General features: G+C 47.7%; 1 protein-coding gene across 2 annotated transcripts in view; it reads right to left on the bottom strand.

The window, feature by feature from the left end:
• Positions 1 to 12,147: 12,147 nt before the first annotated feature.
• Positions 12,148 to 27,819, bottom strand: part of map3k22 (mitogen-activated protein kinase kinase kinase 22) — a 168,469-nt gene continuing 152,797 nt past the window's right edge. For both annotated transcript variants that reach the window (XM_070876618.1, XM_070876628.1), the window contains 2 exons: positions 26,730 to 26,907; positions 12,148 to 13,114 (listed from right to left, as the gene is read on the bottom strand). In XM_070876618.1, the coding sequence (XP_070732719.1) occupies positions 12,886 to 13,114; positions 26,730 to 26,907 (407 nt within the window). In that variant the 3' untranslated portion in view covers positions 12,148 to 12,885. The remainder of the gene's footprint in view (positions 13,115 to 26,729; positions 26,908 to 27,819) is intronic.

Below are 27,819 nucleotides of genomic sequence, written 5' to 3'. Positions count from 1 at the left end.
CTCGAAGTGCGTTTTCCTGATGCCTGAAGTGGAGTTCTGGGAAGGAGGATTGCGGCAGACGGCATCAGGCCCACCAATACGAAGACGGAGGCAATCGAGAACGCACCAAGGCCACAGAACGTGATGGAGCTGCGGTCGTTTCTGGGACTCCTGAACTACTTTGGTAACTTCTTACCAGGTCTTAGCACACTGTTAGAACCACTGCATGTTTTACCATGGAAAGGGGGCGAATAGGTTTGGGGCAAAAGCCAAGAAAATGCCTTTGGAAAAGCGAGAAAATTGTCATGCTCAAACAAATTGCTTGTGTTGTATGATCCATGTAAGCGTTTGGTACTAGCATGTGATGTGTCGTCATATGGCGTTGGGTGTGTATCGCAACAAGCTAATGATTCTGGGAAACTGCAACCGGTTGCTTATGCATCTGTCTAAGGCTGAGAGAGCCTACAGCATGATTGAGAAAGAAGCGTTAGCGTGTGTCTATGGGGTAAAGAAAATGCATCAATACCTGTTTGAGCTAAAATTCAAATTGGAAACAGACCATAAGCCACTTATATCCCTGTTTTCCGAGAGTAAAGGGATGAATACCAACGCATCGGCCCGCATCCAGAGATGGGCGCTCACTTTGTCCGCATACAACTACGCCATCCACCACAGGCCAGGCACAGAAAACTGCGCCGATGCTCTCAGTAGGCTGCCATTGCCCACCACGGGGGTGGAAATGGCGCAGCCCGCAGATCTAGCCATGGTTATGGAAGCATTTGAGAGTGAGCAGTTACCTGTCACTGTCTGGCAGATCAAAACCTGGACAAGCTAGGACCCCTTACTATCTCTAGTCAAAAGCTGTGTGCTTCACGGGAGCTGGTCCAGTGTCCCAGTAGAAATGTAGGAAGAGATTAAGCCGTTCCAGCGACGCAAAGATGAAATGTCTATACAAGCGGACTGCCTTCTGTGGGGCAATCAAGTAGTGGTCCCCAAGAAGAGCAGAGACACCTTCATCAATGACCTCCACAGTACCCGCCCAGGCATCGTAATGATGAAAGCAATAGCCAGATCCCACGTGTGGTGGCCCAGTATCGATGCGGACTTAGAGTCCTGCGTTCACAGATGTAATACATGCTCGCAGTTAAGCAATGTACCCAGGGAGGCGCCGTTAAGTTTATGGTCCTCCAAACCGTGGTCTAGGGTACACGTCGACTATGCAGGCCCGTTCTTGGGTAAAATGTTCCTTGTGGTTGTAGACACGTATTCCAAGTGGATTGAATGTGAGATAATGTCAGCTAGCATGTCCACTGCCACTACTGAAAGCCTGCGGGCTATGTTTGCCACACACCGCTTACCCGATGTCCTGGTGCACGACAACGGGCCATGTTTTACGACTGCCGAGCTCAAAGAATTCATGACCCACAATGAGATCAACACGTCACATCCGCCCTGTTTAAAGCAGTGTCCAACGGTCAGGCAGAGAGAGCAGTGCAAACCATCAAGCAAGGCTTGAAGAGGGTAACTGAAGGCTTGCTGCAGGCTCGCCTATCCCGAATCCTGCTTAGCTATCGCATGAGACCCCACTCGCTCACTGGGACCCCCCCTGCTGAACTGCTCATGAAAAGATCACTTAAGACAAGGCTCTCGTTAGTCCACCCTGATCTACATGAACAGGTAGAGAGCAGGCGGCTTCAACACAGTACATACCATGATAGCGCAAATGTGTCACGCGAGATTGAAATCAATGATCCTGTATTTGTTTTGAATTATGGACAAGGTCCCAAGTGGCTTCCCGGCCAAAGAGGGGAGCAGGGTGTTTCGGGTCAAACTTTCAAATGGACTCATTCACCGGAAACACTTAGACCAAATCAAACTCAGATTTACGGACTATCCTAAGCAACCCACCTTGGACCCTACCTTTTTTGATCCCCCAACACACACACCAGTGGCAACCGGCTCCAAGGTTGACCAAGAAGCAGAACCCATCATCCACAGCAGCCCAGCAGGACCCAACACACCAGGCAGCCCAGCAAGACCAGCTGCACAACAGCCCAGCGAGGGCCCAACAAATGATTCAACAATACCAGCTTTCACACCGAGACGATCAACCAGGGCAAGAAGGGCCCCAGATCGACTCACATTATAAATAGTTACACTATTGACTTTGCGGTGGAGTGCTGTTATATATGTGAACTTGTATTTACTCTGTACATCCACCAGAGGGCTCATCCCCTGGATTTAAGGAGGCCTCACAGGTTGGAGAGGCACTCACAGGTTGGAGAGGCACTCTGAAGACCTGCAGTAAAAGACTAAGGTCACACTCTACTTTGAGCTCACAGTGTTCAGTCTGACTCTTTCTCCATACTTAACAACTGTCATCACAGACTCCAGTAGGTAGGGCCAGAGAACATCGCCAATCGGTAAAGTTAGTCATCAATTTCATCAATCCTTCACACAGTCTCCTTAAATCGTTGTCCGTAACCACATCCGCCATTACGTCACAGAGTGCCTCTTTGCTTTCTCTGTTCTCCTCATTCTCCTCGGTGGGCAGAGCACACTGTTGGATGATAAATTCCACCAGCTCCTTTCCTTCCACTAGCTCCAGGTTATTGTCACTGGGCATTGTTTATATTTCCTGGGCAAGTATTCCCTTCGCTCTATTACTCACAGATAAAAATGGTAGATGTATGCTAGTCAGAATCGGATACTTCTGACTTTCCATGTTTGAAGGGACAGTATCGATAAGGTATTTCAGCATGGCCAGTGTCCCAAATTGAACTTGGGCATTGTCAATTGCCAGTTGAAACTGAAAGAACTCCAGTATCTGTCTTGTAAAGGCCAGAGTTAGAACTCTGAAGCAGCAAAGTATTTCATTTTTGATCAGCTCCGCTGGGCAGGACACATAGTCCGCATGCCAGACACGAGACTCCCAAAGCAAGCGCTCTACTCGGAACGCTAGGTGGACGCTAAGGGGCTGCAGGGTGACTTGGACAGGTTAGGTGATGGGCAAATACATGGCAGATGCAGTATAATGTGGATAAATGTGAGGTTATCCACTTTGGGGGCAAAAACACGAAGGCAGAATATTATCTGAATGACGGCAGATTAGGAAAAGGGGCGGTGCAACGAGACCTGGGTGTCATGGTACATCAGCCATTGAAAGTTGGCATGCATGTACAGCAGGCGGTGAAGAAGGCAAATGGTATGTTGGCCTTCATATCTATGGGATTTGAATATAGGAGCAGGGAGGTCTTACTGCAGTTGTACAGGGCCTCACCTGGAATATTGTGTTCAGTTTTGGTCTCCTAATCTGAGGAAGGACATTCTTGCTATTGAGGGAGTGCAGCGAAGGTTCACCAGTAAGATTCCTGGGATGGCAGGACTGTCATATGAGGAGAGACTGGATTGACTGGGCCTGTATTCACTGGAGTTTAGAAGGATGAGAGGGGATCTCATAGAAACATAGAAAATTCTGACGGGACTGGACAGGTTAGATGCAGGAAGAATGTTCCTGATGTTGGGGAAGTCCAGAATCAGGGGACATAGTCTAAGGATAAGGGGTAAGCAATTTAGGACTGAGATGAGGAGAAACTTCTTCACTCAGAGAGTTGTTAACCTGTGGAATTCCCTACCGCACAGAGTTGTTGATGCCAGTTCATTGGATATATTCAAGAGGGAGTTAGATATGGCCCTTACGGCCATAGGGTCAAGGGGTATGGAAAGAAAGCAGGAAAGGGGTACTGAGGTGAATGATCAGCCATGATCTTATTGAATGGTGGTGCAGGCTCGAAGGGACGAATGGCCTACTTCCGCACCTATTTTCTATGTTTCTATGTAACTCCTTCATGGCAAACGAGCCAAAGGTGGACAGAGGAAATGTTACAAGGACACCCTCAAAGCTTCCCTGATAAAGTGCAACATCCCCACTAACACCTGGGAGTCGCTGGCCAAAGATCGCCCTAAGTGGAGGAAGTGCATCCGGGAGTGCGCTGACGCCTCGAGTCTCATCGCTGAGTGCATGCAGAAGACAAGCACAGGCAGCAGAAAGAACATGAAGCAAACCTGTCCCACCCTCCTTTACCCTCAACAACTGTCTGTCCCAACTGTGGCAGGGACTGTGGCTCTCGTATTGAACTGTTCAGCCACCTAAGGACTCATTCTAAGAGTGGAAGCAAGTCTTCCTCGATTCTGAGGGACTGCCTATGCTGATGATGATGAAGATACTCCCACAGTGCTGTTAGGGAGTTCCAGGATTTTGTCCCAGCTGCGATGAAGGAATGGCAGTATACTTCCAAGTCAGGGTGGCACGTAACTTGGAGGGGAACTTGCAGATAATGGTGTTCCCATGCGCCTGCTACTCTTGTCCTTCTAGGTGGTAGAAGTTGTGGATTTGGGAGCTGATGTCGAAGAAGCCTTGACGAGTTGCTGCTGTGCATTTTGCAGATGGTATACGCCGCAGCCACAATGCGCCAGTGGTGGAGGGAGTGAACGCCCAAAATGGTGGTGCCAATCAAGCGGGATGTTTTACCCTGGATGGTGTTGAGCTTCTTGAATGTTGTTGGAGCTGCACTCACCAGGCAAGTGGCGAGTATTCCATCACACTCCTGACTTGTTCCATGTAGATGGTGGAAAGGCTTTGGGGAGTCAGCAGGTGAGACAGTCACCACAGAATACCCAGCCTCTGACCTGCTCTTGTTGCCACAGTATTTATGTGATTGACCCGCAGGATGTTGATGGTGGGAGAGTTGGCGATGCTGATGCCTTTGATGTCAAGTGGAGGTGGTTAGACTCTCGCTTTTTGGAGATAGTCATTGCCTGGCACTTTTGTAGCGCGAATGTTACTTGCTACATATCAGTCCAAGCTTGAATGTCGTCCAGGTCTTGCTGTATGTAGGCATGGACTACTCTATTATCTGAGGAGTTGCGAATGGCACTGAACACTGAGCAATCATCAGCGAATATCCCCACTTCTGACCTTATGATGGAGGGAAGGTCATTGAAGAAGCAGCTGAAGATGGTTGGGCCTATAACACTGCCCTGAGGAACTCCTGCAGTGATGTCCTGGGGCTGTGATGATTGACCTCCAATCACCAGAGCCGTCTTTCTTTGTGCTAGTGGAGAGTTTGCCCCTTGATTCCCATTGACTTGTTTTACTAGGGCTCCTTGATGCCAGACTTGGTCAAAATGCTGTCTTGATGTCAAATGCAGTCATTCTCTCCTCACCTCTGGAATTCAGCTCTTTTGGCCATGTTTGGACCAAGGCTGTAATGAGGTCTGGAGCCGACTGGGCATCAGTGAGCAGGTTATTGGTGAATAAATACTGTTGATGACACCTTCCATCACTTTGCTGATGATTGAGAGTAGACTGATGGGGCGGTAATTGGCCAGATTGGATTTATCCATTTTTTTGTGGCAGAACATACCTGGACAGTTTTCCACATTGTCGGATAAATGCCAGTGTTGTAGCTGTACTGGAACATCTTGGCTAGAGGCACGGTTAGTTCTGAACCACAAGTCTTCAGCACAACAGTTGCGATATTGTCGGGGCCCATAGCCTTTGCTGTATCTAGTGCGCTCATCTGTTTCTTGATATCACATGGAGTGAATTGAATTGGCTGAAGACTGGCTTCTGTGACGATGGGGACCTCAGGAGGAGGCCGATTTGGATCATCCACTCGGTACTTCTGCCTGAAGATTGTTGCTAACGCTTCAGCGTTGTTTTTCGTACTCACGTGCTGGGCTCTGCCACCATTGAGGATGGGGATACTCATGGAGCCTCCTCCTCCCGTTAGTTGTTTAATGGTCCACCACCGTTCACGACTGGATATGGCAGGACTGCAGAGCTTGAGAAGGTGGTGGTGAGCCGCTTTCTTGAACCGCTGCAGTCCGTGTGGTGAAGGTACTCCCATAGTTATATTAGGGAGCGAGTACCAGGATTTTGATCCAGCGACAATGAAGGAACAGCGATATACGTCCAAGTCAGGATGGTATGTGACTTGGAGTGCAACTTGGAGGTGATGGTATTTCCATGTGCCTGCTGCCCTTGTCCTTCTAGTTAGTGGAGGTCACGGTTTTGGGAGGTGCTGTCAAAGAGGCCTTGGCGAGTAGCTGCAGTGCACCTAGTATATGGTACACACTGCAGCCACAGTGCACCGGTGGTGGTGGGAGTGAATGTTTAAGGTGGTGGATGGATGCCAATCAAATGGGCTGCTTTGTCCTGGATGGTGTCGGGCTCCTTGACTGTTGTTAGAGCTGCACTAATCCAGGGAAATTGGAGAGTATTCCATCACACTCCTGACTTGTGCCTTGTAGATGGTGGAAAGGCTTTGGGGAGTCAGGAGGTGAGACACTCACAGCAGAATACTCAGCCTCTGACCTGCTCTTGTTGCCACAGTATTTATGTGGCTGGTCCAGTTAAGTTTCTGGTCAATGGTGACCCCAAGATATTGATGGTGGGGGATTCGGCGATGGTAATGTCGTTGAATGTCAAGGGGCGGTGGTTAGACTCTCGCTTGTTGGAGATGGTCATTTCCTGGCACTTGTGTGGCACGAATGTTACTTGCCACTTATCAGCCGAAGCCTGAATGTCATCCAGATCTTGCTACAGGTGGGCACGGACTGCTTCACTATCTGAGGAGTTGTGAATAAAAATGTTTCCTCATGTCGCCTCTTTTTTGCCAATCTTATTAAATCTGTTATCTCTGGTTACTTACCCTTCTGTCACTGGAAACAGCTTCTCTTTATTTACTCACTACTATCAACCGCTATCAAATCTCCTCATCCTTCTTTGCTCTAAGGAGAACAACCCCAGCTTCTCCAGTCTCTCCACATAACTAAAGTCCCCTCAACCCTGGATCCATTCTTCTGCACTATCTCCAAGGCCTTGACATCCTTCCTAAAGTGTTGTGAGCAGAATTGAACACAATAGTTCAGCTGTGGCCTAACCAGTGTTTTATATAAGATATCTGCTTTAAATGTTTGTTCGTCATCATGCATGCCTGGGCAATCGTGATAGCATTGTTCATGTCCAGAGTTTTCGCTGCCAGTAGCTTACGCAGGATCACCTCATGGTTGATTTCAATTACAAAGAAGTCCCGCAACATGTCTCCTAACGCGTTTTTGAACTTACACGGTCCAGCTAGACGTCTTAGGTCGGCAACAAATTTCGACACATCCTGGCCCTCAGAACGAATGTGCTTGTAGAATCGATATCGTGAGTTGATGATGCCTTCTTCTGGTTTGAGATGGTTACGTACCAGAGCACACAATTCCTCATAGTCCTTGTCCGTTGGACTTGCAGGCTAGAGAAGATTCTTCATGAGTCCATAGATTTTGGACCGCAAACTGCGAGGAAGACTGCCCTGTGCATTACTGCGTCAGTGGGTTTCTCCATTTTGTTTGCCACGAAGTACTGGTCCAGGCGAGCTACAAAATCTGTCCAGTCCTCTCCCTCCACGAATCTCTCCAGAATTCCAATTGTGCTCATTTTTGCATGCAATGGTTCTTAAGTTACCTCATCGCCAAATGTTATGTATTCAATAACTCGATAGACTGAATACTGTAAACTAACACAGGTACAAACGTGGTTCTGCTTTATTGGGCCCAAAATGATTACATTACATGATGGCTTGCCTTTTATACCTGGGCTGCACACTTGTGCGTACAGCCCAATGATCTCTGACAGTCGCGCCACCTAGTGGCTAGTAACCCCAAGCATACATACATGACAGAGGCGGTGGTGTGTTGTGGTGCGATGAGGCAAAGCAGGAGCAGCAGGTGACCGGGCGATTTCACCGGCTCCGTACAGACTGTCAGTCCAGCCGAGAATAGAACTGTTCTGACACCCATCTTATATGCTAAACACTTAACACAGATTGAAAATCTGCTATCGTATAAAAGTCAAAACTCCTCATTCAGCAGACAAGCATTTAGCCCCCCACTGATGTTAAGCTGACTGATCTATAGTTCCCTGGACATGTTCCATCTCCCTTCTTAAATATAAGAAAGGATGGGTGGTGGTGAGTGGAAGGGGCCTATAGATGGGGTGGGCTACATCATCTAGAGGAGGAAGGTCCAGAAACAAACATCATTACATTTCCCGGTCTTAGGTCACCCGCATTCTGGCGGCTTCCGTACAACTGGTGCCATGTTCGGACCACCACCTGGTGTGGGCGGAACTCACTCCGCTCCGCGCAAGGGTGAGGTCTGCGCATTGGCATTTTTAAAACCTGCTGCTGGAGGATGAGCGGTTTTGGGATTCATTCCATCCATTCTGGGAAAGGCTGAAGGTTCTGCTGCAGCAGCTCCTCCATTTGCATGGAGCCTCATGTTGCATGGCCAAGCTCGTTGGTGACCCAAGACCCACTGGATCCTATATTGAGGGCACCCACACAGATTATTGCTGCAGTAGACGCTCTCTGAAGATTGTCCTCATTCTGTGACAGGGATTGCTCCAACTCACCTGCGAGGCAATAGGCTGCTGACAGGTAAAGCTGGCCCCAGTGGCGGCAGGGAATTCGGGACAAGCGCCAAACCCTGCAGGAAGGTCCGGCAGATTCCGAGGGCTCAAGTTTCGGACCCCCGCTAGAACGGTGCACATCGGAGAGGCCCGCCTAATTTGTGGAACAGAAATTGTGCCGAATACTTACCTCACGATTCTTGGCTATATGTCGGGCTGTTTCGAGCACGGCGCGGCACAGCAGGAGCTGCTAGGGGCGGAGCTACAGCACTGCGCCAAAAAAGAGTGCCGGCAGCTGCACGCGTGCGCAGTAGCTCCTGGCCCTCCCAGTGCGTCCTGTCTCCGGGCGACGACCCTATCCCTGGCCGAAGGGACGTCGCCCCTATCTCAGGCCAAGTGGCCTGACTGCCCTTACCTCTTCGGCGGCGGGGCCCGCCCGGCATCTCGTCAGGGGCGGGCCCCGCCCGAACTCCTCTTCGGCGGCAGGGCCCGACCGACCAGCATCTCCTCGGGGGCGGGGCCCGAGTGAGCAGCTCTTCAGCAGGCTGTTGGAGGGCTCCCGGTGCTGCAGTAGGTGAGTGGAAACTTAAATTTTTTATTTATTGATTGATTTGTCATTATATTTTTTATTTTTTGATTGATTGATTTATTGGTTGATTTATTGATCATTTATTATTGAAGATGGCTCTTTATTGGTAAAAGTGAAATGTTTAATGCTTTGTAAAATCCCCTAACTTCCCTCTAACTTTCCTTCTGCCCCCTATCTCTCGCTCCCGGCGCCTAATTTATAAAGTGTAGGCAAGGTTTTCCTGAGCGTACAAAAATCGACAATTACTCCATTCTAAGTTAGTTTGGAGTAAGTTTTCGCTGCCTAAACTTGCGAAATAGACGTAAGTGGTTGGTAACGCCTCATTTTGAAAAAAAACTAAAACAAAACTATTCTAACTAACTAGAACTGGGACAAATTAAATGCCGAGAATTACAATTTCTAAGATACTCCATACTAAACTAGTTACTTCAAAAAAATAGGAGCAACTCGAGCCTAAACTTGAGCCCCAAATGTGGGTGGACCAGGACTAGTTTCACTGGCAGTAACCTTCCTGCTGATGCTTTCACAACTGAAGTTCACCAGATGCCAGTAAATTGCAAGGTGTGAAAGCAGGGTGGGGGAGGCACTATGGATGGTGTCTAACTTGGCCTTAACTGGAGGACGCATATTAAATCCATCCGAACTGTTCTAGAAAGTGGTAGGACAGATACAGCAACAGCCTGAGGCCTTTGCAAATCACAAGACTCAACCCCCACAAGTGAAGGGACTTCCGGAGCCCACATTTTCAGATTCGTCACCCTTGTGTTAAATAAATACATGAAAGAGCCTAAACGACTGGAGGTGCTGGTCCGACTCAGGCTCCCAGCTTGGCTTCCGAAGTTGGGATGCCTCTGGGAATCTTCCTCGGCCTGAACTAAGGGGGAGGGTTGAGTGAGGCCCTGGGAACAGAGATGAGGGCCTTGCTGTCAACCTTCCCTGTTGGTTCGGCCCGAGGAGGCTTCCCAGAGGCATCCCGCCTTTGGAAACGATTAGCTAAGAGCTCATGAATACAAAGGCCGATTGAGTTCGACCCTCCAGACATGAGCCCCAGCCTCTTGGGGGAGGTACCACTGAAGCACACATATCCCCTCCCTGGGAGTGACAGCCCTTGGAACCTAGATGTCCCACAGGAATTGGGAGCGATCCTGTCATCAGTCGGCACGGACTCTTCCGAGCCAGCTGGTGCCTGTGGAGGATTCTTCCTTTTAATTCTGGGAAGTCTCGGGGCAACAACCAGTCCCTTCTTGAGACTTTCCTGTTTAGTCCCTAGGTGGACACCTGGCTGGCACTGGTTGGAGATGACTGCAGACTAGGCTTTACCCAGTGCAGTGCAGTTCACCCCAAACAGTGCCGAACTGAGCCTGGAGTTGGAGCCACTCTTGTATTGTAAAACATTTAAGTTGCAAGTGCTTGAAGCCGATGCAGGGACATGAGGGCTAGATGGGTCTGTGGGGGGGGGGGGGTTGGTTATTGGCTGTCAAATTAAAAACAATTTAAAAGATATTTGTCACCGAAAAATGGATGGGACAAAGGGATGGAGTGAGGAGAATTTCAGTTGCACTGTTCCCTCCTTTTGTGGTATCTCTGCTAGCATTGATTTAATTTCTGTCGCGATGTGCTTTCTATTGTGTGTCTGATCTACTTGTAGTTTAGTTACTAACAACTTTCATCTGTAGGTACTTTGATAAAACCGCCCCTTTCCTCTCTCTCACCCTGACACCAACCGTCTACCTTTATAGCAGAAGAAATTACAATTTTTTTTTAAATTACTGGATCGCAACAAGACAACTACAGATACTTTAGAGCTACCCTTGTATTGTAAAACACTTAAGTTGCAAATGCTTAAGAGCGCTACCCAGCGCCGAGCCTGCGGCCAACATCTCGCCATAGGGAACTAGGCCCATACAGCAGTGCCTGGTCTCCAGTCGTCTTGGACCCCCTTGCCACTGGACCAAGACCTTGCTCAGCTATGCCTGTGTGGTAGCCGGTATGCAAAGGCCACCCCACGTTAAAAGAACTCACGCACAGGCATCTTCCACTCCTCTAACATGAAGTTCGGGGCCTGGAATGTCAGGACCCTCCTGGACAACCGTACTGGACTGTACAGCCACCTAAAAACTCACATTAAGAGTGGAAGCAAGTCTTCCTCGCTTCCGAGGGACTGCCTATGATGATGATAAGTTTAGCATAACTTCCTTGCTTTGTACTCTATTCCTCTATTAATAAACCCAAGGATCCCATATGCCTTTTTCCAACAGCTTTATCAACTTGTCCTACCATCTTCAAAGATTTGTAGCCTTAGGTCTCTCTCTCTTCCTGCACCCCCTTTAAAATTGTACCATTTAGTTCATATTGCCTATCCTCACTCTTCATACTAAAACATAACATTTCACGACTTCTGTGCATTAAATTAGATCTGCCATGAGTCTGTTCATTTCACCAGTCTGTCTATGTTCTCCTGAAGTCTACTATTGTTTACTACATATCCAAGTTTTGTATCATCTGCAAACTTTGGAATTATGCCCTGTATACCCAAGTCCAGATCAGTGATTCTAACATAGACCCCTGGAAAACACCACTTTATACTTGCCTCCAGTCTGAAAAAATAACCATTCACCACTCCTCTCTGGCTTCTGTCCCTTGCCAATTTTATATCTATGCTACCACTGTCCCTTTAATCCCATGGGCTTTAATTTTGCTAACGTCGATTATGTGGAACTTTGTCAAACGCCTTTTGAATGTCCATATAAGCAACATCGTCTGCACTAACCTCATCAAACCTCTTCGTTATTTCATTAAAGTTCTCAATCAAGTTAGTTAAATATGATTTATCTTCAACAAATCCATTCTGATTTATTAGCCCATTCTTTTCTAAATGCCAATTAATTTTTTCCTGAATTATTGTTTCTAAATGTTTGCCAGCACTGACATTAGGCTGACTAGCCTGAAGTTGCCAGGTTGAACAGAGATGTAACATTTAAATCATCCAGTCCTCTGGCACCACCCCCCTATCCAAGGAGGATTGGAAGATTCTGGCTGGAGCCGCTGCAATTTGCACACTTACTTAGATGTTAACAAGATTTTAAATACACTGCCTTGAGGAAAATGATCCATGCATTTCAATGATCCTTTAATTCCAGCCAGTGAAAGGAGGATTACATTTTTTTTTACAAAATTCAACATGGCTCTCAAGTAAACAAAGTTATATTTAAATGTCATTATTATATACAGTCCAATAGTAATAAAATAGAAAATGAATCGGCTCAGCAACAGAGTACTTCAGTATCAGGAGTCCAACATTTTTTTGTTAATTCAGGTGACTGCACTCCTAAAACGTCATAACTTGGATCATCTATCCCTTGTTCGCCCGAACATGGAAATGCAGAATGGAAAAGAAAGAGTCGTGGGACATTTTGGCGACATTCTTCCTTTCGGCAAAGAAGTATAATCTGTCAATCACACCGTGACATCATTCGACAGTCGCACACAATGCATGGTTGCATGTTAGATTACAGAAAGATGAGACAATCTTGTTTTGGAAAAACCGTGGAGAACGCAAAAAGCCAAGCGCAAAATCTGAGGATTTAGCGGATTTTTTCGGTTTTCCTTTCTCGTGACCGACTCAGATCATTCCTCCCATAGACTCCAGGGATGGCTACAGATATGAGAGTGTCACAGGAAGGAAAAAGCAGAATGTGCAATTGCATTGATTTGTTATATTTTGTGGGGTTTTGTACAAACAGTATATACAAGGCTAAAAAATAATTTTTTGGAAGGAGCTGTATAAAAGTTGGGAGTCATTTCAAAGTTCTACTCGGAGGTATAACAACACTACACAGCTCCAATGAACACTTGACTAGAGGTTATACTGAACAAAGGTGTGTCTCAGAAGTTCCTCTGCAGATGGTCTCTGTTTCTCCTCTACGAATATTTGCTTCAGGAACCCACGGCATGAGTTTGAGACATAGTCCGGAAGCTGGGGCTTGGTTGGTTGAGTGGCAATTTTGAAGATGGCAGCCATGGCTTCGAACTCTGCCCAAGGAGGCTTTTCGGTCAGCATTTCCACAATGGTGCATCCCACACTCCTTTATAAATGAAAAGAAAACCATTTCAAATACTCGTACACACATAACTTGTAATGTAACAGAAGTGGTGTCACTCGATTTATTTACTAACAGCACAGCATGAAAGTGTAATGGCTTTTATCCAAAGTTTCATTTCGTCTGTATCATAAACCTACATTGACCAGTCTCATAGTCTCAAAGGCAGAGAACCATAATAGACTGTAAAAAGGCCACTGAATCCATCAAGGGTCAGCCTCCAGTACCCCAACGGGACAGAGACCAAGAAGATGCAATGGTGATGTTGCTTTACTGTCACCAATTTTCTCCTTCCTCTACTGAAGGTATACTGACTCTTAATTAGGTGCAATTCCACAGGCACCCACCAAAATCGCACCCAAGGGAGACTAGACTTCATGTGTGAACCCAAACAGTAAGCATCGACTGCATGACGGAGCACCATTGCCGAATCCTGTTCTCACCTGATGCCCACACATTACAGTAGAGTTCATGGGCCAAACGAGGAGCATGAATTCAAGTGCATCTCCTCTACTACTCTTTCAGCGGAGACAGCAAAGACTACATAAGAACATAAGAACATAAGAAATAGGAACAGGAGTAGGCCATACGGCCCCTCAAGCCTGCTCCGCCATTCAATAAGATCATGGCTGATCTGATCATGGACTCAGCTCCACTTCCCCACCCACTCCCCATAACCCCATTATCCCCTTATCGTTTAAGAAACTGTCTATTTCTGTCTTAAATTTATTCAATGTCCCAGCTTCCACAGCTTTCAGAGACAGCGAATTCCATAGATTTACAACCCTCGGAGAAGAAATTTCTTCTTATCTCTGTTTTAAATAGGGCGCCCCTTATTGTAAGATCATGCCCTCTAGTTCTAGTCGCCCCATCAGTGGAAACATCCTCTCTGCATCCACCTTGTCAAGCCCTCTCAATGGGCCCAAGTTTCCACATGATTTGCGCCTGATTTTTAGGAGCAACTGGTGGAGAACGGACTATCTTAGAAATCGCAATTCTCCACATTTTTTTTTCTGCAGTTCTAGTCAGGTAGAACAGTTCCACTTTGGAACATAATTTTTTCTTCAAAAGGGGGCGTGTGCGGCCACTGACGCCTGATTTGAAAGTTTCCACAGTGAAAACGTACTCCAAACTAAAGTAGAATGGAGCAAGTGAAGATTTTTGTAGAACTGAAAAAACCTGTTCTACACATTAAAAAATCAGGCGCAGGTTACAAATTAGGCGTCCAGAACGTGGTGGGGGGGGGGGGAAAGGAAGTCATTAAATTCTATAATAAATCCTTATTTATACTTCTACAAATATTATACAAATAAATCCAACCTGAATAAACATTTATAAGCAAAGAAAAGATTAAATAAACCATCTTCCTACCTGTGTGAAAGTGCTTCAGGCAGGCCTTTCGGGACCGAAGGCTGCCGGCCCGTCCCCAGCACCAGATTTACAGGTAGGTGGCGTTAGGTTGGGTCGGGGAGGTTCGGTTCGGTTCGGGGGGGGGGGGGGGGAAGAGAGAGAGAGGGAGAGAGAGGGGAGGGGGAGAGAGAGAGGGGGGGGGGAGAGAGAGGGAGGGGAGGGGGGGGGCGGAGGGAGGGAGAGAGAGAGAGAGGGAGGAAGGGACGGTCAGGTCGGATCCAGTCCGGAAGCGGGAGTCGGGTCGGGTCCAGTGGGGGGGGGGTCGGGTCGGGGGGGCGGGAGCGCGGGTCGGGTCGGGTCCAGTCGGGGGGGCGGGGAGCGGGAACAGGAGCGCGGGTCGAGTCGGGTCAGTCAGGGGGGGGCGCGGGTGTCAGGTCTGGTCCGGAGGCAGGGGGGGGCCAGGGATCGGGTGTCGGGTCTGGTCTGGTCCGGAGTGGGGGGGGGGGGTGGGTGGGGGAGTGGGTGTCGGGTCGGGTCTGGTCCGAAGGCAGGGGGGGGGCGGTGAGCGGGTGTCGGGTCTGGTCCGGAGGCAGGGGGGGTGCGGGGAGCGAGTGTCGGGTCTGGTCCGGAGGCAGGGGGGGGGAGCGGGTGTCTGGTCTGGTCCGGAGGCAGGGGGGGGCAGCTGGTGTTGGGTCTGGTCCGGAGGCAGGGGGGGGTGGGGAGCTGGTGTCAGGTCTGGTCCGGAGGCAGGGGGGGAGCTGGTGTCGGGTCTGGTCCGGAGGCAGGGGGGGGGGGGGAGCTGGTGTCGGGTCTGGTCCGGAGGCAGGGGGGGGGGGGAGCGGGTGTCGGGTCTGGTCCGGAGGCAGTGGGGGGGAGCTGGTGTCGGGTCTGGTCCGGAGGCAGGGGGGGGGGGAGCGGGTGTCGGGTCTGGTCCGGAGGCAGTGGGGGGGGGGAGCGGGTGTCTGGTCTGGTCCGGAGGCCGGGGGGGGGGAGCTGGTGTCGGGTCTGGTCAAGGGGGGGGGGGGGAGCGGGTGTCGGGTCTGGTCCGGAGGCGGGGGGGGGGAGCAAGTGTCGGGTCTGGTCGAGGGGGGGGGGGGGAGCGGGTGTCGGGTCTGGTCCGGAGGCGGGGGGGGGGAGCAAGTGTCGGGTCTGGTCGAGGGGGGGGGGGGGAGCGGGTGTCGGGTCTGGTCCGGAGGCGGGGGGGGGGAGCAAGTGTCGGGTCTGGTCGAGGGGGGGGGGGGGAGCGGGTGTCGGGTCTGGTCCGGAGGCGGGGGGGGGGAGCAAGTGTCGGGTCTGGTCGAGGGGGGGGGGGGGGAGCGGGTGTCGGGTCTGGTCCGGAGGCGGGGGGGGGGAGCAAGTGTCGGGTCTGGTCCGGAGGCAGGGGGTGGAGCGGGTGTCTGGTCTGGTCCGGAGAAAGGGCGGGGGGAGCGAGTGTCGGGTCTGGTCGAGGGGGGGGGGGGGGGTGAGCAGGAGCTGGCCGTGGGAGGAGCCTTATTCACGCAGCCCCAGTGAGGCCATTGGGCCAGGGCTAGGGGCTGCGTGCTTCGGGCCCCTCCCACACAGTTCGGCGCCTGGAGCTACTGCACTTGCGTGCCGACTGTAGCGCACATGTGCAGAGGTCCCGGCACTGTTTTCAGCGCAGGGACCTGGCTCCGCCCCCCCCACAGCTCGTGCTGGATGCGCCGAGGGCCAGAGGACCTGTAAGTAGGTGGAGAATACCGAGGATTTTTTTAGGCGCACTTTGTGGCACGGAAAACGGGCGTCCAGGTCGGGACTGCGCCATTCTAGGCGCATGTGGAAACTTGGGCCCATAATCTTATACGTTTCGATAAGATCACCTCTCATTCTTCTGAATTCCAATGAGTAGAGGCACAACCTACTCAACCTTTCCTCATAAGTCAACCCCCCCCATCCCCGGAATCAACCTAATGAACCTTCTCTGAACTCCAAAGCAAGTATATCCTTTCGTAAATATGAAAACCAAAACTGTACGCAGTATTCCAGGTGTGGCCTCACCAATACCCTGTACAGCTGTAACAAGACTTTCCTGCTTTTGTACTCCATCCCCTTTGCAATAAAGGCCAAGATACCATTGGCCTTCCTGATCACCTGTTGTATATGCATATTATCCTTTTGTGTTTCATGCCCAAGTACCACCAGGTCCCGCTGTACTGCGGCACTTTGCAATCTTTCTCCATTTAAATAATAACTTGCTCTTTGATTTTTTTCCTGCCAAAGTGCATGACCTCAAACTTTCCAACATTATGCTCCATCTGCCAAATTTTTGCCCACTCACTTAGCCTGTCTATGTCCTTTTACAGACTTTTTGTGTCCTCGCACATTGCTTTTCCTCCCAACTTTGGATCGTCATCAAACTTGGCTACGTTACACTCAGTCCCTTCTTCCAAGTCGTTAATATAGACTGTAAATAGTTGGGGTCCCAGCACTGATCCCTGCGGCACCCCACTAGTTACTGGTTGCCAACCAGAGAATGAACCACTTATCCCATCTCTCTGTTCTCTGTTAATTAGCCAATCCACTATCCATGCTAATATATTACCCCCAACCCCGTGAACTTTTATCTTGTGCAGTAACCTTTTATGTGACACCTTGTCAAATGCCTTCTGGAAGTCCAAATACACCACATCCACTGGTTTCCCTTTATCCACCCTGTTCGTTATATCCTCAAAGAACTCCAGCAAATTTGTCAGACGTGACTTCCCCTTCATAAATCCATGCTGACTCTGCCTGAACCAATTTTGCTTTTCCAAATGTCCTGCTACTGCTTCTTTAATAATGGACTGCAACATTTTCCCAACTACAGATGTTAGGCTAACTGGTCTATAGTTTCCTGCTTTTTGACTGCCTCCTTTTTTAAATAGGGGCATTACATTTACTGTTTGCCAATCTGCCGGGACCTTCCCAGAATCCAGAGAATTTTGGTAAATTACAACCAATGCATCCACAATCTCTGTCGGTACTTCTCTTAAGGCCCTAGGATGCAAGCCATCAGGTCCAGGGGATTTACCTGCCTTTAGTCCCATTATCTTACGGAGTACCACTTCCTTAGTGATTGTGATTGTGTTAAGTTCCTCCCCCCCTATAGCCCCTTGACTATCCACTGTCAGAATATTTGTTCAAAGTTTCTGCCATCTCCATGTTCCCCATTACTAATTCCCTGGTCTCGTCCTCTAAGGGACCAACATTTACTTTAGCCACTCTTTTTCCTTTTTATATACCTATAGAAACTCTTGCTATTTGTTTTTATATTTTGCGCTAGTTTACTTTCGTAGTCTAGCTTCCCTTTCTTAATCATTTTTTTAGTCATGCTTTGCTGGCTTTTAAAAGCTTCCAGTCTTCTGTCCTCCCACAAGTTTTGCCCACTTTGTAGGCCCTTGTTTTTAATTGGATACCGTTCTTTATTTCTTTAGTTAGCCAAGGATGGCTATCTTTTCTCTTGTACCCTTTCCTCCTCACTGGAATATATTTTTCTTGAGAGTTGTGAAATATCTCATTAAATATACACCACTGTTCATCAACCGTCCTACACTTGAATCTATTTTCCCAGTCCACTTTACCCAACTCTGCCCTCATACCTTCATAGCCTCGTTTATTTAAGCCGAGTACGCTGGTTTCTCACCCTCCATCTGAATTTGAAATTCAATCATGCTATGATCACTCATTCCGAGGGGATCCTTTACTATGACTAGAGACTGAACTACAGTCTTCTTGGTCTGCATAGATTAGTACCACACAAAGAAGTGCATTTATCATTTCAATCTTCTGGGGGGAAATCTCAATCAAATGTTTTTTCACTAATTTGAAAAATCTTGTTCAGAAATGCCAGACGTAGGAAACTGTAATGTCACAGTGGTTGATTAATGGTGCTATCCTGATGTTGAGTTAAGGCAAAGACACATAGGAAGATGAGTAGGCCATTTAGCCCCTCGAGCCTGTACCATCATTCAATTAGATCATGGCTGATCTGCACATCAACCCCGTTTACCTGCCTCTGACCCATATCCTTACCTAATAAAATTATCTCAATCTCAGTCTTGAAAGCTTCATTTGACCCTCAGTATCCACAGCCCTTTTATTTTGGCGGGAGGGGGGAAAGGGGAGGGCAGAAACCAGAAGTGCTTCCTGATTTCACTCCTGAATGGCCTGGAATTATACCCTCTTATTCTGGATTTCCCCATTAGAGGAAATGGAATCTCTTTATCTACCCTATCAAATCCTTTTAACATTCAGCATGACGGTCAGGCCGTCCTCTTGATAAATTCTCTCATTTACGAACATTGCTTGTGCATCCAGTACTGGTTTTAATACGATACTGTGCTGCAGTGGTGTGCACACAGCCCTCCTGCTGCCTACAGCATTTGATAATATAAAGCAGGTGAACTCCGTGCCGCTCACAGGACCCCAGGTTTTGTGGGTCCTGAGTTGCACTGTCAGAGGCAGGACGAAAATATAAGCCTTCATTCTACTGGCCCTTCTAAGAGCACAAGGGAACGGTGTCACATTGTAAAAAAAACCACACAGAATTGGGGAGAACAGCAGTCATAAACTTGGGGGAGAAATTGCTCGCTGTGTTTTGGGTGCCAGCCCGATCGCACGCTGCCCTGGTGGTCTAGTGGATGCCATCAGAGGCCTTGCAGAGTGTGCAGCGGCCCTCACTTGTAAGCGAAGGAGAGGGGCATTGAAGCTCACTTGCACTACGCGGTATATTGGGGCGCACGGCAATTTCGTCCCCTTGGGCTCTCCTTTCCAAGTGCCCTAACTTGCAACACAAATAGAACTTTACCCATGCTATACCTGGCCTAGAAGTGATTCACAAGATAGAGACAGAAGAAAGATCTTTCTGTGCATCCAAGCCCAGATATTCCAAAAGCACCTATGGACTTCTTCCCCCAATCACATCAGCCAACTTCTTAAATGATTCCTGGGTTTTTGCCTCCATTACTCTGCCAGACATCCACTCCAAGTGTTGATCACTCTCACTCTTTATGTAAAGGAGTTGTTCCTTGACACTGATCCTAAATTTGTCTTTTGTTGGTTTGAACCCGTGACCCTTGCTTTACTCTAGTGATTTTAAGTTTCAGGTAGTGTTCCGGATTTATTTTTTCTGTATCATTTTCTATTTTATATATCTCTATTAAATCGTCTCTTCTGAAAACAAGAAAAATGTTTCTCCAATCTTTCCTCTAACTAGGTACACTGATTCTCGATTTCTCTTGAACACAGCCTGAATGCCTCTCATGCCTCCGTGACCAGAACTGGGCACTGCACGCAAGGGGGGGGGTAATTTTAACTTTCAGTGATAGTATAAAATGGGAGGTATCAGATCAGTTACCTATTATACACATCTCCCAAGTTTTGTTTCCAAATAGATTGAAATGGACACTGCTTTCTGTGGTAAGTTTAGTTCATACCTACCACGTGTTGTTTTAAACAATCTACCATTGTTCACTTGAGCAGTATCAAATTCAGTCATGGTTATAATCACTGTACTTGTTCTACCAACATATAAAATAACCTGAAAGTGGAGTACAATTCCTTCAGAGTATAATGCAAATTACAAGCGGAGTTTTGTCAGCAGATTTGAATATGGACAAGCGCTCATCTTTGTACATTTCTCTCTTCTAAAATGTAACACAAAAGCTTCTTTTTTTATACAGTTTTTCTCCTCATCAAACTGGAACTGGCATTGCCTTATATGATAGTCGCTGGTCAATGCAGTGTCCTTCAGCCGATGTTCATGCAATTGTTCCCAATCTGCGCATGTCTAAGAAGTCTTTACCCCATTACGTAATGGTGTGCTCTTGTTGCACATTCTATTGGCTGGACTCTCAGTTTCATTCCCAAGATCTTGAAACCGATCACTTGAACAAACTGACCGTTGCTAAGTGAAATCTGCATTGCTCTCTTTCTCTCTTCAATGATGTTTAAAACTTTTTTTGCTCTCTATTGAATGAGCTAAACAGGAACACTTTTTAGAAGCCGAATTAGCCGAGTTCCATGCATCAACACCATGCAAATACAGCAACTTCATGCTGTTCAATGCATTTCAATAGTGAGGCTGACAGCGAGATGCCAATTTTAGCGCAAGGCTCTGTCAGGTTGACGCCTCCCCTTACTGGTGCACTTTCAGTGCACCGCATCAATAAAACTCATCTGGTCACTAATGTGTTTTAGGGAAGATACTCCACCATCCTTACCCAGTCTGGCCTATATGCAACTTCAGACCCACAGCAATGTGGTTGACTCATAACTGAAATGGCCCAGCAAGTCACTCAGTTGTATTCAAGAAGGTGGCTCACCGCCACCTTCTCGAGGGCAATTAGGGATGGGCAATAAATACTAGCCTTGCCAGCGTGTCCACATCCCATCTCCACAGTCCTGCAAATTCTTTCTTTTCAAGTATATATTCAATTCCCTTTTGAAAATTATTATTGAATCTGCTTCCACCATCTTTTCAGGAAGTGCAGATCATCATAATTCCCTGACACGCAAAAATTTCTCCTCTGGTTTTTTTGCCAATTATCTTAGGGCTAAACTTTCCACTATGATCGCTATTGCCCAGTGATTTTTTATTTTTCATGATCGCTGGACTATCGCCCATTTTAAAGACCACTAGTTTAGGCTTTTTATTTTGGGCGATAGCCTTCGCGATGTGAAATGGGCTTTAGCGATGTGAAATGGGCCTTAGCAATGTATTCAGTCATGCAAGGCTGGAGTCCATAGCAGTAGCCGTTCTGCACATGCGTGTTTTTTTTTAAGCAAATAAATTTTCCCGCAATTCGGGAGTTCAGGGGTCATCTGCGCATGCTGAGAAGAGTCAAAGAGAGAGAGGAGTGAGAAAGAAGCAGTGATCTGAGTTTGTTGTAATTTGAGCATTGGCTCTGTTCTTTAAACTTGAGTCTTAAATCTTGTAGGTGTTTATCCAAAATGTCCAGCGATACAAGTGTGCAGCAAGAGGAGCTGTCAGGGAAAAGGAGGGTGAAAGCCTTTTCCGACAAAGCAAATGAGGCTCTAGTAAATGAGGTGGAAAATTGGTGGGGGCAATTAACCTGGAGTGGTCATGGGAAACCTCCCCCCCACTGCAACTATCAAAAAATATGGGGCGAGATCGCTGATAATTATTTCCTCAGTGTCCCACGATAGGCGTGAATCAGACCAGTGCCGCAAGAGGTGGAACAGCCTGGTTGCTTCGGCAAGAGTAAGTATTACATTATGAGATTTTAAATTTAATGATCCACTGAATTAATTAGAATGTAAATCTGCCGGATTGTAATTAAACTGTTTAATCTTGTGTAGCTTCCCTGCTAAGGTTTGGACTGGGGTCGGAACCTGCGCCCTTTAAGTCTAATTTGGGCACCTTTTTGGTTACGTTGGTGGATGGGGCACGATTGAGCACTGAGGGGTCCGGTCACCTTTACCCAGACTGTGCGAGTCTCTCTGGCTGCTGTCACTCAGTGACCCAGCCTGGATTGGGAGAGAGCTGCCCTAGGACACTTTGGGACATTAGCTCCGGCCACACGGAGGTCTCAGAGTTCAGCCCATGGACACGGTGCCCCCTCCCATTACAGTCCTGTCATTGCCGAGCTCACCAGTGGTCCTGATTCCCTCCCTGGGGGACCTCCATCGAGTCAAATAAACTGCCTATCTCCCCTCAGGCGCCGAATGGCACGGCCCATGGATGGGGCCCTTTCTGGGGATTGTACGCGAGATGTTTGGTGTCAAGCATCAGTTCCTAAACACGATCTTATTAAATATTTTTTCTGAACGTAGATGTTATAACCATGCATCCATTGTAGATACAAACCGTATTAGCATATAATGTTAGGATCTGTTGTCGTTCCGTAATAGTACCTAGTCAATTAGCTTATGCCATGCTCTTGTCACGTTTGTAAAGGAAGATATCTAGGAATCGGGCGGAGCAGAGGCGCATCGGAGGATGTCCTGCTGAATTACAGCCGCTCACCGACTTGGAGGAACATGCTGTAACACTAGTGGGCAGCCACAATCTATGCCACCTGTGGTGGTGCTGATCCAGTTGTTGTGCCACGTGAGTAATGTGTAAAGCAGTGGTAAACCTGTGGTAATTTAAAGTAATTTAGCGGCATTTCATTCTAATATATGAATAATGTCATGTTATGCATGCAGCTTCTGTACTACTCTCAGGTTAAGAACATAAGAAATAGGAGCAGGAGTAGGCCATTTGGTCCCTCAAGCCTGCTGCACCATTCAATAAGATCATGCTGATCTGATCATGGACACAGCTCCACTTCCCTGGCCACTCCCAATAACCCTTTACTCCATTATCGCTCAAAAATCTGTCTATCTCTGCCTTAAATATATTCAATGACCTAGCCTCCACAGCTCACTGGGGCAGAGAATTCCATTGATGTACAACCATATGATTTAATCATATGTAACGTCTCTCGTTCACATTTATGGCAGTAGTGTTGCTCCTCGTACATATGCCAGTGCAGCGCAAGCATTCTCATGTCTACCCTTCTCTTCTAATAACCTCAATTATGTTTTACAGTTACCGAGACTCCTGAGGTGCAAAGGGAAGCCCCTGCAAGAACCCCTTTGCCGCTGCAGGTGGTCATCACCACGGGTGCAGAAAAGGAAACAACTGAGGAGGAGGAGGATGAGCACTTGTCATCTGTGGTGCCTGCGGCCACGTCTTCATCGACAGATGACGTGGCGGGGCCAAGCGGCTTGCAGCAGGCCACTCCAAGGCGACCAGTGCCCACGTCGACCCCACGGAGGTTGAGTCGGCGAGGTAGGCATGCGCTGCGACGGGCAGATCCAAATGAGGACATGGTCTCACTGACAAGGCCGAATGTCGACATAGGTCAAGAGCTTCTCCAGGCGATTGGTAGGTTGACCGGAAACATTGCCACAATGACCGCACGAATAACGGAGGGCATGGATCGGATAGTTGTGGCAATGGGGAAAACGACCGACACTGTCCATGTCCTGCGGCTTGCAATAGTGTCGGGAGATGGCACTGCACCCCAAGGTGCTGTCCCACCAAGTACCAGAACAGATGCAAGACAGGAGGAAGAACTTCCTTCTGACTTGGAAGACGTTTCTTTGGAAACGTCTTCTCCTCCAGCCACTGAGGAGATTCTGCCGATGTCCTGCCCGCCCCCCTCCCCCACCCCACAGCAGCAGCCATGAGGTCCCCTGCTGCAAAATGTCTTGGCCCCATTACTCACGGAGTTAAAAGGGGGGTTAATACAAGGAGGGGTAAAGGTGCAGGAGGGAAGCATGGCGGCAGGTAGGGAGGGGGGGTTCTGTATATAGTTCTTAGTTCTTGTTAACAATACATTTTTGTTAAATGTTCACTGTTGGGGATGGTGGGAGGGTGTTGTTCTATTATTATTGTGTTACAAATGTTGTTGACTGTCGGGGTTAGGGGTAGGGGGTGTTATATATGTTTGTTCTAAAAATTTTCAAATTTGTCTTTAATTCTTAAACATTTTTATTTAACTTTACAATTGTCCTGAAGTGTCTTCTAATAACGCAAGGTAAAACATCAATACAATGGTTGGAAACAATGGCCATGGCCAGGCCAGGTAAGGATGAAACGTAACGCATCTGTAACTGTCACCAATGTAAGTTCACGCAAAGGGTTCATTTATGAGCTGCTGATGCAAGAGTTTTGCAGCTGCGTAGTTACCATGGGGCTTTTCCAGTGTTGCGGGGGTGTGTGGGGGCATGGGTTCATCACCATGCTGATTGTCCTCCTCGAGGTCCTCGTCATCCTTCTTCTCATCCTCCTCTTCTGCCTCCCCTCTCTCCTGAGGTGGACCAGTTTATCTGGTCATCACATTGCTGTTTATGGGAGTTTGCTATGCGCATGCTGGCTGTTGTGTTTCCCACATTACAACAGTGACTACACTCCAAAAATATTTCATTGGCTGTAAACTGCTTTGAGACGTCTGGTAGTCAAATGAAGGAGGAGGAAGAGTGGAGTAGCGCGCGGGCGGGCTGCAGATGTAAGCGGTGAGAGTTCGTGATGGAGGAACGGTGAGAGATTGTGGCGGAGATACGGCACGTGTTTGTGGCAGGCGAATGGTCCCATCTGGCAATTGTTGTCCTTTCCTCATAGCTAGGTTATGCAACACGCAACACACCACAATGAACTCAGCGACCTGCTCAGGGTGGTCTTGTAGGTTGCCTCCTGAGTGGTCCAGGCATCTGAAGCATTGCTTAAGCACTCCAATTGTCTTTTTGACAACATTGCATGTAGCTATATGGCTTTCATAGTGGTGCTTCTCGGCTTCCGTCTGGGGCTTACGCAGAGTGTCATGAGCCAGCTGGCAAGGCCATATCCTTTATCCCCCAGCATCCAACCGTGACTTTGTGGCTCACTCTTAAACAGGTCAGAGACAGTGCTCTCACGCAAGATGTGCACATTATGGATGCTACCTGGAAAATTTGCATTTACTGCCATGATTATTTGCTTGTGGTCAACAATGAGCTGCACATTAAGGGAGTGGAATCCCTTTCGGTTGCAAAACACCTCTGCATCCTGCAGGGCAATGTGCGTACATACAGTCTATTGCTCCCTGCACCTTAGGGAAGTTTGCTATTCCCGAGAAACCCAAAGCCCTCAGTCTCTGCCTTCTTGGTCATAGGGAAGCTTATAAAGTCCATCCTGCATGCGTAAAGGGCTTCAGTCACCTGTCGAATGCAGCAATGTGTGGCGTGCTGAGAGATATCACAAATGTCACCAGCTAAGGCCTGAAAGGAGCCCGATGCGTAGAAGAAAAGTGCCGCAGTAACCTTAACCTCAATGGGCAGTGCGGTCCTGATGGTGCTGGTAGGCTGCAGATCTCCCTTAATTAACTGGCATATCTCACTGATGAGCTCCTTTTGGAAGCGTAGCCTCCTAACGCATGTGTTATCGGAGAAGTTCAGGTATGATCGCTTATCCCTGTAATGCGTTGGGTGGAACATCTCCTCCTCCGCAGCAGTCTGCCATCTCTTTGATTGGGCACATAATGCTCTTTAATATACCTTCTCCCATCTCTATTCTGCAGCATGTGATTAGTGATCAATATTGATTGAGAAATTACATCATAGGCAGTCCCTCGGGATCGAGGAAGACTTGCTTCCACTCTTAGCATGAGTTCTTAGGTGGCTGTACAGTCCAACACGAGAACCACAGTTTCTGTCACAGGCGGGACAGAATTACAGGCTCCATCGCGATAAATCGCTATAAATGCCCTTAATTTGTCCTCAACAGATACAAATATGATTAGATGATTGGCAAGGATCAAAAAGGCCCTTAAAATCACTCATAAATTGATTCCCCTCACAAGCACATGAAGTAGCCTTTTAGTACAGATCCTCCGAGTTAGAAAATGGCGTCCATAGTGCCGAGTAGTGCCGAGTACTGCCGAGTAGTGCCGAGTACTGCCGAGTAGTGCCGAGTACTGCCGAGTACTGCCGAGTAGTGCCGAGTACTGCCGAGTACTGCCGAGTTAAGGCCACGTGAGTGAAGCTTTTCTTCAGCGACTTTTTCAGCCAGCGATCATTTCGGCGAATTGCAGGCAAAATGGCAAAAGTAGTAGTCGGCGATAATCTGGGCGATAATCAGGCGCAAGTTTCCATTTTCAGCACTATTCTTGGCCTTGCACGCGGATGACGTCACATTTTCTTTAAAATTAGGATTAGGCCGGGGATGCAGCACGTTTATGTGTGCCGAAAGTTGGCCCGGCGCTAAATGGGCTATAATCGAGCGCTAGTTTCCATTTTTTAGCAAATATGGGCGATAGCCTGCATCTCAGCTCTTATATGGGCGCTAAATGGGCAATGATGTGCTGAAAGTCTATTAAATCTGTGTCCTCTGGTTACCGACTCTCCCGTCAGTGGAAACAATTTCTCTTTATTTACTATATCAAAACCTCGGAATTTTGAAGACCTCTTTTAAATTTCCCTTTAGCCTTCTCTGCTATAAGCTTCTCTAGTCTCCACAGTTGAGTAAAGAAGTTTTCCAAATGCTTCTTCTGAATTTACTTTTCACTAATTTCCACTTAAGTCTTCTTATTCCTAATTTCTTAATCTTTAAACTGGAGTCACTTGACATTCAACTCTTCACCATAATTAACAATTTTCCTGGATCAACGTAGGCAGTTCTCTTCATAAGCACAAGAACTATTTTAACAAAAAAAATCACAACCCCCAATTATTCTTCCCTTTGTATTTCCTCCAGCATAATGCTTACCAGACATCAGCTTTCCTGCCGTATCCTTCTCCACTGATAACCTCAGGGCTCATCCAGTAAGGTGTTCCGGTTACTGATTTAATCCCCGTTCCCGACATACAAATAGTTTGCAAACGTTTGCTGGCCCCAAAATCTCCGAGTTTGACATTCCCTGCAGAGTCTCTCAAAATGTTGGCACCTGTGATGAGAAAATGACCATATGAAGTAAATCGCTTCAAAGTTCACTTAAAACAAATTACAGCAGCAATATTTGGTGATAATATTTCTCGATAATATTTGTCCTAATCAACTAGAGTCGTACTCAAGTAAACCTGCCAACGTGTATTTAAAAAAAAACTATTCTCAGCATGTGTGCGTCAGTGGCAATGCCAGTATTTATTTCTCATTCCCTGCATTAGCCTTTGAAAAGATGGTGGTGAGTTTTCTTCTTGAACTGCTGCAATCCGTGTGGTGAAGGTACACGCAGTGCTATTAGGTAGGGAATTCCAGGATTTTGACCCAGCGATGATGAAGGAACAGTGGTATATATCCACGTCAGGATGGAGTGGAACTTGGAGGTGATGATGTTCCTATGCATTTGCTGCCATTATCCTTCTTGGTATGGAGGTCTTGGAAAGTGTTGTCGAAAAAGCCTTGGCGAGTTGCTGCATTGCATCCTGTAGATAATACACACTGCAGCCACAGTGCGCCGGTAGTGGATATAGGTAAGCCATCTAGGACCGAGATGAGGAGAAACTTTTTCACCCAGAGAATTGTGAGCCTGTGGAATTCTCTACCACAGAAAGTTGTTGAGTCCAGTTCATTGGATATATTCAAAAGGGAGTTAGATGTGGCCCTTAGGCTAAAGGGATCAGGGGTATGGAGAGAAGGCCAGAGTGGGGTACTGAAGTTGCATGATCAGCCATGATCATATTGAATGGTGGTGCAGGCTCGACTGGCCGAATGGCCTTCTCCTGCACCTATTTTCTATGTTTCTATGTTTAAGGTGGTCTAAGGGATGCCAATCAAGAGGACTGCATTGTCCTGGATGGTATCAAGCTTTGAATATCGAGCTGTAGGACCGGTAAGCAGTTATATATACTACTAACTG

Source organism: Pristiophorus japonicus, chromosome 1, assembly GCF_044704955.1.
Source record: "Pristiophorus japonicus isolate sPriJap1 chromosome 1, sPriJap1.hap1, whole genome shotgun sequence".
NCBI classification, from domain to species: domain Eukaryota; kingdom Metazoa; phylum Chordata; class Chondrichthyes; family Pristiophoridae; genus Pristiophorus; species Pristiophorus japonicus.
The sequence above is the reverse complement of the archived record's forward strand: the minus strand, read 5'-3'. Positions and strand labels throughout refer to the sequence as shown.